Genomic DNA, 10,367 nt, shown 5'->3' on the forward strand with positions numbered 1-10,367 from the left:
ATCACCAACACCGTTGCCATGCCGTCGTGCTGACGAAACTCTTCCTCGACCCTCTACTGGATCAAGAGCTCGCGGGATGTCATCGTGCTGAACGTGTGATGAACACGGAGGTGCCGTACGTTCGGTACTTGGATCGGTTGGATCGTGAAGACGTTCGACTACATCAACCGCGTTAGCATAACACTTCCGCTTTCGGTCTATGAGGGTACGTGGACACACTCTCCCCTCTCATTGCTATGCTTCTCCTAGATAGATCTTGCATGATCGTACGAATTTTTTTGAATTACTACGTTCCCCAACAGTGGCATCAGAGCCAGGTCTATGCGTAGATGATATGCATGAGTAGAACACAAAGAGTTGTGGGCGATAATAGTCATACTGCTTACCACCAACGTCTTACTTTGATTCGGCGGTATTGTTGGATGAAGCGGCCCGGATCGACATTAGATGACCGCGTTCATGAGACTGGTTCTACCGACGTGCTTCGAACACATGTGGCTGGCGGGTGTCTGTTTCTCCAACTTTAGTTGAATCGAGTTTGACTATGCCCGGTCCCTGTTGAAGGTTAAAACAACATAGTTGACAAAAAATCGTTGTGGTTTTCATGCGTAGGTCAGAACGGTTCTTGCTAGAAGCCCGTAGCAGCCACGTAAAACTTGCAACAACAAAGTAGAGGACGTCTAACTTGTTTTTGCAGGGCATGTTGTGATGTGATATGGTCAAGACGTGATGAGATATAAATTTTTGTATGAGATGATCATGTTTTGTAACAGTTATCGGCAACTGGCAGGAGCCATATGGTTGTTGCTTTATTGTATGAAATGCAATCACCATGTAATTGATTTACTTTATCACTAAGCGGTAGCGATAGTCGTAGAAGCAATAGTTGGCGAGACGACAACGATTCTACGATGGAGATCAAGGTGTCAAGCCGGTGACGATGGAGATCATGACGATGCTTTGGAGATGGACATCAAAAGCACAAGATGATGATGGCCATATCATGTCACATATTTTTGATTGCATGTGATGTTTATCTTTTATGCATCTTATTTTGCTTAGTACGGCAGTAGCATTATAAGATGATCCCTCACTAAATTTCAAGGTATAAGTGTTCTCCCTGAGTATGCACCATTTCTACAGTTCGTCATGCCGAGACACCACGTGACGATCGGGTGTGATAAGCTCTATGCTCACATACAATGGGTGCAAGCCAGTTTTGCACATGCAGAATACTCGGGTTAAACTTGACGAGCCTAGCCTATGCAGATATGGCCTCGGAACACTGAGATCGAAAGATCGAACGTGAATCATATAGTATATATGATGAACATAGAGATGTTCACCATTGAAAACTACTCCATCTCACGTGATGATCGGACATGGTTTAGTTGAAATGGATCACGTGATCATTTAGATGACTAGAGGGATGTCTATCTAAGTGGGAGTTCTTAAGTAATATGATTAATTGAACTTTAATTTATCATGAACTTAGTCCTGATAGTTTTTGCATATCTATGTTGTTGTAGATCAATGGCCCGTGCTACCGTTCCCTTGAATTTTAATGCATTCCTAGAGAAAGCTAAGTTGAAAGATGATGGTAGCAACTACACGGACTGGGTCCGTAACTTGAGGATTACCATCATTGCTGCACAGAAGAATTACGTCCTGGAAGCACCGGTAGGTGCAAGACCCGCTGCAGGAGCAACTCCGGACGTTATGAACGTCTGGCAGAGCAAAGCTGATGAATACTCGATAGTTCAGTGTGCCATGCTTTACGGCTTAGAATCGGGACTTCAAAGACGTTTTGAACGTCATGGAGCATATGAGATGTTCCAGGAGTTTAAGTTAATATTTCAAGTAAATGCCCGAGTTGAGAGATATGAAGTCTCCAACAAGTTCTATAGCTGCAAGATGGAGGAGAATAGTTCTGTCAGTGAACATATACTCAAATGTCTGGGTATCATAACCACTTGACTCAGCTGGGAGTTAATCTCCCTGATGATAGTGTCATTGACAGAGTTCTTCAATCACTGCCACCAAGCTATAAAGGCTTCATGATGAACTATAATATGCAAGGGATGGAGAAGACTATTCCCGAGCTCTCGATGCTAAAGGCTGCGGAGGTAGAAAACAAGAAGGAGCATCAAGTGTTGATGGTTAACAAGACCACTAGTTTCAAGAAAAAGGGCAAAGGGAAGAAGGGGAACTTCAAGAAGAACATCAAGCAAGTTACTGCTCCCGGGAAGATGCCCAAGTCTGGACCTAAGCCTAAAACTGAGTGCTTCTACTGCAAAGGGACTGGTCACTGGAAGCGGAACTACCCCAAGTATTTGGCGGATAAGAAGGATGGCAAAGTAAAAGGTATATTTGATATACATGTTATTGATGTGTACCTTACTAATGCTCGTAGTAGCGCCTGGGTATTTGATACGGGTTCTTTTGCTCATATTTGCTACTCGAAACAGGGGCTACGGATTAAACAAAGATTGTCTAAGGACGATGTGACGATGCGCGTGAGAAATGGTTCCAAAGTCGATGTGATCGCCGTCGGCATGCTACCTCTACATCTACCATCGGGATTAGTTTTAGACCTGAATAATTGTTATTTGGTGCCAGCTTTGAGCATGAACATTATATCTGGATCTTTTTTGATGCGAGACGATTATTCATTTAAATCAGAGAATAATGGTTGTTCTATTTATATGAGCAATATCTTTTATGGTCATGCTCCCTTGATGAGTGGTCTATTTCTGTTGAATCTTGATTGTAGTGATACACATATTCATAATATTGAAGCCAAAAGATGCAAAGTTAATAATGATAGTACAACTTATTTGTGGCACTGCCGTTTAGGTCATATTGGTGTAAAGCGCATGAAGAAGCTCCATGCTGATGGGCTTTTGGAATCACTTGATACTTGCGAACCATGCCTCATGGGCAAGATGACTAAGACTCCATTCTCCAGAACAATGGAGCGAGCAACTGACTTATTGGAAATAATACATACTGATGTATGCGGTCCGATGAGTGTTGAGGCTCGCGGCGGGTATCGTTATTTTCTGACCTTCACAGATGATTTGAGCAGATATGGGTATATCTACTTAATGAAACATAAGTCTGAAACATTTGAAAAGTTCAAAGAATTTCAGAGTGAAGTGGAAAATCATCGTAACAAGAAAATAAAGTTTCTACGATCTGATCGTGGAGGTGAATATTTGAGTTATGAGTTTGGTCTTCATTTGAAACAATGTGGAATAGTTTCGCAACTCATGCCACCTGGAACACCACAGCGTAATGGTGTGTCCGAACGTCGTAACCGTACTTTATTAGATATGGTGCGATCTATGATGTCTCTTACCGATTTACCGCTATCGTTTTGGGGTTATGCTTTAGAGACGGCTGCATTCACGTTAAATAGGGCACCATCTAAATCCGTTGAGACGACACCATATGAACTGTGGTTTGGCAAGAAACCCAAGTTGTCGTTTCTTAAAGTTTGGGGCTGCGATGCTTATGTGAAAAAGCTTCAACCTGATAAGCTCGAACCCAAATCGGAGAAATGTGTCTTCATAGGATACCCAAAGGAAACTGTTGGGTACACCTTCTATCACAGATCCGAAGGCAAGATATTCGTTGCTAAGAATGGATCCTTTCTAGAGAAGGAGTTTCTCTCGAAAGAAGTGAGTGGGAGGAAAGTAGAACTTGATGAGGTAATTGTACCTTCTCCCGAATTGGAAAGTAGTTCATCACAGAAATCAGTTCCAGTGATTCCTACACCAATTAGTGAGGAAGCTAATGATGATGATCATGAAACTTCAGATCAAGTTACTACCGAACCTCGTAGGTCAACAAGAGTACGGTCCGCACCAGAGTGGTACGGTAATCCTGTTCTGGAAGTCATGTTACTAGACCATGACGAACCTACGAACTATGAGGAAGCTATGATGAGCCCAGATTCCGCGAAATGGCTTGAGGCCATGAAATCTGAGATGGGATCCATGTATGAGAACAAAGTGTGGACTTTGGTTGACTTGCCCGATGATCGGCAAGCCATAGAGAATAAATGGATCTTCAAGAAGAAGACTGACGCTGACGGTAATGTTACTGTCTACAAAGTTCGAATTGTTGCGAAAGGTTTTCGACAAGTTCAAGGAGTTGACTACGATGAGACCTTCTCACCCGTAGCGATGCTTAAGTCTGTCCGAATCATGTTAGCAATTGCCGCATTTTATGATTATGAAATTTGGCAAATGGATGTCAAAACTGCATTCCTTAATGGATATCTTAAAGAAGAGTTGTATATGATGCAACCAGAAGGTTTTGTCGATCCTAAAGGTGCTAACAAAGTGTGCAAGCTCCAGCGATCCATTTATGGACTGGTGCAAGCCTCTCGGAGTTGGAATATACGCTTTGATAGTGTGATCAAAGCATATGGTTTTATACAGACTTTTGGAGAAGCCTGTATTTACAAGAAAGTGAGTGGGAGCTCTGTAGCATTTCTAATATTATATGTGGATGACATATTGTTGATTGGAAATAATACAGAATTTCTGGATAGCATAAAAGGATACTTGAATAAGAATTTTTCAATGAAAGACCTCGGTGAAGCTGCTTATATATTGGGCATCAAGATCTATAGAGATAGATCAAGACGCTTAATTGGACTTTCACAAAGCACATACCTTGATAAAGTTTTGAAGAAGTTCAAAATGGATCAGTCAAAGAAAGGGTTCTTGCCTGTGTTACAAGGTGTGAAGTTGAGTCAGACTCAATGCCCGACCACTGCAGAAGATAGAGAGAAAATGAAAGTCATTCCCTATGCCTCAGCCATAGGTTCTATCATGTATGCAATGATGTGTACCAGACCTGATGTGTGCCTTGCTATAAGTATAGCAGAGAGGTATCAAAGTAATCCGAGAGTGGATCACTGGACAGCGGTCAAGAACATCCTGAAATACCTAAAAAGGACTAAGGATATGTTTCTCATTTATGGAGGTGACAAATAGCTCGTCGTAAATGGTTACGTCGATGCAAGCTTTGACCATGATCCGGATGACTCTAAGTCACAAACCGGATACGTATTTATATTGAATGGTGGAGCTGTAAGTTGGTGCGGTTCCAAGCAGAGCGTCGTGGCGGGATCTACGTGTGAAGCGGAGTACATAGCTGCTTCAGAAGCAACAAATGAAGGAATCTGGATGAAGGAATTCATATCCGATCTAGGTGTAATACCTAGTGCATCGGGTCCAATGAAAATCTTTTGTGACAATACTGGAGCAATTACTTTGGTGAAAGAATCCAGATTTCACAAGAGAACCAAACACATCAAGAGACGCTTCAATTCCATCCGTGATCTAGTCAAGGAGGGAGACATAGAGATTTGCAAGATACATACGGATCTGAATGTTGCAGACCCATTGACTAAGCCTCTTCCATGAGCAAAACATGATCAACACCAAGACTCCATGTGTGTTAGAATCATTACTATGTAATCTAGATTATTTACTCTAGTGCAAGTGGGAGACTGAAGAAAATATGCCCTAGAGGCAATAATAAAGTTGTTATTTACATTTCCTTATATCATGATAAATGTTTATTATTCATGCTAGAATTGTATTAACCGGAAACTTAGTACATGTGTGAATACATAGACAAAACAGAGTGTCCCTAGTATGCCTCTACTTGACTAGCTCGTTAATCAAAGATGGTTAAGTTTCCTAACCATAGACATGTGTTGTCATTTGATGAACGGGATCACATCATTAGAGAATGATGTGATGGACAAGACACATCTGTTAGCTTAGCATAATGATCATTTAGTTTTATTGATATTGCTTTCATCATGACTTATACATATTCCTCTGACTATGAGATTATGCAACTCCCGAATACCGGAGGAACACTTTGTGTGATACCAAACGTCACAACGTAACTGGGTGATTATAAAGATGCTCTACAGGTGTCTCCGATGGTGTTTGGTGGGTTGGCATAGAGCAAGATTAGGATTTGTCACTCCGAGTATCGGAGAGGTATCTCTGGGCCCTCTCGGTAATGCACATCACTATAAGCCTTGCAAGCAATGTGACTAATGAGTTAGTTACATGATGATGCACTATGGAACGAGTAAAGAGACTTGCCGGTAACGAGATTGAACTAGGTATGATGATATCGACGATCGAATCTCGGGCAAGTAACATACCGATGACAAAGGGAATAACGTATGTTGTTATGTCATTTGACCGATAAAGATCTTCGTAGAATATGTAGGAGCCAATATGAGCATCCAGGTTCCGCTATTGGTTATTGAACGGAGATGTGTCTCGGTCATGTCTACATAGTTCTCGAACCCGTAGGGTCCGCACGCTTAACGTTCGATGACGATTTATATTATGAGTTATGTGTTTGGTGACCGAAGTTTGTTCAGAGTCCCGGATGAGATCACGGACACGAAGAGGAGTATCGAAATGGTTGAGAGGTAAAGATTGATATATTGGAAGGTTATATACGTACACCGGAATGGTTTCGAAGAAGATCGGGGATTTTTCGGAGTACCAGGACGTTACCGGAACCCCCTGGGAAAGTTAATGGGCCTATTGGGCCATAGTGGAGGAGAGGAGGCAGGCCACGGGAGGAGGCGCACGCCCCCCCCCCTTGCCCAATCCGAATTGGACAAGGGGAGGGGGTGCGGCCCCCCTCTTTCCTTCTCCCTCTCTCTCCCTTTGCCCTTTCCCCTCTCCGTTGGAAGGAAGGAGGGGGGCGAATCCTACTTAGACTGGGAGTCCAAGTAGGACTCCCCCCTTGGCGCGCCCACCTTGGCCGGACACGTCCTCCTCCCCACTTTATATACGGGGGAGGGGGGCACCCCAAAGACACATCAATTGTTCTTTAGCCGTGTGCGTTGCCCCCCTCCACAGTTTACCACCTCGGTCATATTGTCGTAGTGCTTAGGCGAAGCCCTGCACAGATCACATCACCAACACCGTTGCCACGTCGTCGTGCTGACGGAACTCTCCCTCGACCCTCTACTGGATCAAGAGCTCTAGGGATGTCATCGTGCTGAACGTGTGCTTAACACGGAGGTGCCGTACATTCGGTACTTGGATCAGTTGGATCATGAAGACGTTCGACTACATCAACCGTGTTAACATAATGCTTCCGCTTTCGGTCTACGAGGGTACGTGGACACACTCTCCCCTCTCGTTGCGTGATCGTAGGAATTTTTTTGAATTACTACGTTCCCCAACTGCCGCACACGTGCCAATTCGTTGTGGCCGCCGATGCGCTCGCCAGACCCCAAAGGAGGAGGCGTGTGGGCGGACGGTCAGGCGAGACATGGCCGCCCGCGTGCGGCGCATCATGAGGAGCATGTGGTCTGTGGCGCGGCGGTGGTGGGTAGAGCGCGCCGGAGAGGGAGAGGAGGAAGATGGTAGCACGCCGGCGTCGGTGAAACCGGGGAGAGGAGGATGGGGGTGTGGCGGCGGGGCAGAGGGAACCCTAGTCTTCTCATGCGCGATAGCGATGTCAATGATGGGGCTGCATATGAGACCTTTTTTCACTTATGGTCGGCCTATAGTGGACAACGGGTTTATTTCCATAATACTTAAGGACTTCTTTGCAAAAGTTACACGACGGTGAATCCGGCGGAGTCAATCAGTGCTTTATTATTAGAAAAAACGATAAAAAACAATCGGATGATTCTATCGCAATGCAAGACGCCTCCGATGCTTGGCATGTGTTCCTATGAGGGACCACCACCGCTTGTCTCTTCACGGGAGAGAACCTCGTCCTATCGTTTTCTCTCTTTCTTCCCGAGCGCTGCCTTATCCTCATCTCTCTCTTTCTCTCTCTCAACAAACTCCATGCTCCAGCACAACCTTCTCTTCCCCTCCCTCTCGATTCAATTTCCCCAGCAACCAACCACAAGCCAGCGGACGATGGCGACCCCTCCGATCACCGCGTGCATCAGTGCCGCTGCTGCTGCAAGGTCCGCCGTCGCCACCCACGTGCTGCGTCGCAACATCTCCGTCGCCCCCGCATCCGCGGCCGCCGTCATGCTTCGTCGCAACACCTCGTCGCGATCGCACTGCGCTGCAGCATAGTTTTAAATAGCCGGCTATAGCCCCGCTATAGCTCTGCTATAGCTGTTTGAGCATGTTGCCGCTAAATGATTTCATGTACAATTCGCCGTTATAGCCTCGCTATAGCCCGCTATAACCCAGCTATAGCTGTTTTTAAGGGTTGCCGCTATATGCCATAGCCCGCTATTTAAAACATTGGCTGCAGTGAAGCTTCACCGGTGGCCATCGGGTGCTGCAGTGGAGCTTCGACGGGGCAGCCGGTGCTACGATGGAGCACCGCCGCGTGGTGGTGGTGCTGCAGTGAAGCTTCGCCTGCGGCGTCGAGGTGCTGCGGACCTGCGATGGAGCACCACCCCGCCGGTGTTGGTGCTGCAGCGAAACATCATCGGTGTTGCAATGAAGCATCGCGAGGGTCGTTGAAGCGCCACCAGGGTTCCAATGAAGCGTCGCCGGAGCTGCAGTGAAGCGCAGTGGGGGTCGTCGGAGCTCCGGCAGGGGTTGAAGTGAAGCGCCGCCGGGTGCCGTCGGTGCTGCGCAGTGCTGCCATGGGAGCTACTGCCATGAGAGCTGCTGCGTTGTGCTGCTCTGGGGAGCTGCCTCATCCTACGGCTGCGGAGCGTTTAATCGAACGGCTAAGAAGGCAGCTTAATTTTGGATGAATCCGAATGATTTGTAACAGTTGCCTTTATTATTAGGGAAAGATGTCTATTATCTCGTGCCGGAAAAGGTTGTCACCGTGGCGTTTTTGCAGAAAACCCCTCCCCAAACTCCCGACACAACCCGCACTCCTCGTCTTCTCCAATCGACGCAGCCCGCCGCTCCGACACGGGCGCATCGACGCCGGAGCTCCCCCGCTCAGCTTCGCCGTGCTGCTCCCCTGCTCTCCCGCGCGTCCTCCTCCGCCGCCGGGGATGCCTACGCCACCGCTCCCTCCTGCCTCGCGCAGCTCCACTGCCCCCCCCCCCCCCCCCCCCCCCCACCTCTTGCCTGCCTCCCAAATCTCCCCTCTTTCACCCCCAAAGTCGTTTCTTCTTCCTCCCGCTGCGTCTCCTGCTTGCGCGCGGCGGCGACACCTCCTCCTCGTTTCCCCCGACGCCGGAGGAGGCACGGGGCAAGCAGCAGTGTCTCGCGCTGCGCTTGCGCCACCTCGGGTGCGCGTGGGCCTACGCGCCGGTCGCCGCCTCGGCCGTGCGCCAGTCCGCAAAGGAGGAGGAAGGGGGTTCCGTTCGCCGCCAAGGCGTACTGGGTATGCTCCTCGAGTCCCCGCTCTTCAGGCCCCTCCTCACCTCCCTCATCAAGAAGCAGAACAACATGACGCAGGTCCTCTCCTCCCTTGTCAGCTTTCATTTTGTTTGAAATTATTTTGGCCAGCAACTCCGTGGTTTGCTTCTGTTGATTCTGGTCTTGTTATGTTGGGGGCGAGCAGATGCTGCAGCGCACGGGGATCCCCGACCGGCCCATGTTCTTCCCGGAGTACCCTCTCTCTGTACAAGCAAAAGCAGCTATGAGAAAATTTTCATTCAGTCAAGTTCTACTGATTTTTGGTCTTCTTGAATTTTGTATAGTTGAGATAGATGTTCTACTTCTTTCATTCAGTCAGGCTCTACTGAAACATTTTGCAGAAACAATGTTTTGCTGAAACTGAAAAAAGGAACAGAAACATAAATGTTCTGCTGAAACTGAAAAAAGGAACAGAACCACACCTGAATAATTTGTACTCCTCCTTCATTCTTCAATAGATTTAGAAATGTTCAGACTTTGAATGTTCACTGAATAAGTAAATCTTGTCTTTCCTAAAAACTGAATTTGTCTATTAAGTCTTTGCTAAAGAGAAATAGTAAATCTTATCATAACAAATGTTCATTCAGAAGTGTTCAGAAATCTTCAGTTTTTTATCCTGAAATGTTCAATTTTTTGCTCTCTAAATTGTGTGCCTTTATTGCTCATTCAGTGCTCAGTACAGTATTCAGTTTGAGTAAAGTTCAGTTCGTGTGGTGAGTTGAAGAGCATTGCTCCCTGCCTTGCTATGCCTAGTTATGTTAACTACAGTATCATTGTCTACTTTGGGGTCTTTTGTGGTGAAAGTATGTGTCTTTTTGTATGGTGGCAAGATGACTAGATGGATTCAAATAAATCTAGCTAATTCAAATAATTCCAAGTTAATACAAATAAATCCAAATTAATTCAAATAATTAAGAATAAGAATAAGAATAATTCAAATTATTTCAAATAATTAAGCAGAAGAAGAATTCAAATAATTAAGAAGAAGAAGTACGGCGAGGTCTT

The 10,367-nt window shown here is 46.0% G+C and overlaps 1 protein-coding gene across 1 annotated transcript; it reads left to right on the forward strand.

Moving 5' to 3' along the window:
- Window positions 1-7,937: 7,937 nt before the first annotated feature.
- LOC123170781 (uncharacterized) lies at window positions 7,938-9,881 on the forward strand. The gene is made up of 4 exons (XM_044588543.1): window positions 7,938-8,101; window positions 8,287-8,447; window positions 8,833-9,401; window positions 9,508-9,881. Exons 1-4 carry the CDS (start codon window positions 7,938-7,940, stop codon window positions 9,718-9,720), a joined length of 1,107 nt encoding a protein of 368 aa, XP_044444478.1. The 3' UTR covers window positions 9,721-9,881.
- Window positions 9,882-10,367: the final 486 nt, after the last annotated feature.

The sequence above is a fragment of the Triticum aestivum genome, chromosome 7D (genome assembly GCF_018294505.1).
Source record: "Triticum aestivum cultivar Chinese Spring chromosome 7D, IWGSC CS RefSeq v2.1, whole genome shotgun sequence".
Classification (NCBI taxonomy): domain Eukaryota; kingdom Viridiplantae; phylum Streptophyta; class Magnoliopsida; order Poales; family Poaceae; genus Triticum; species Triticum aestivum.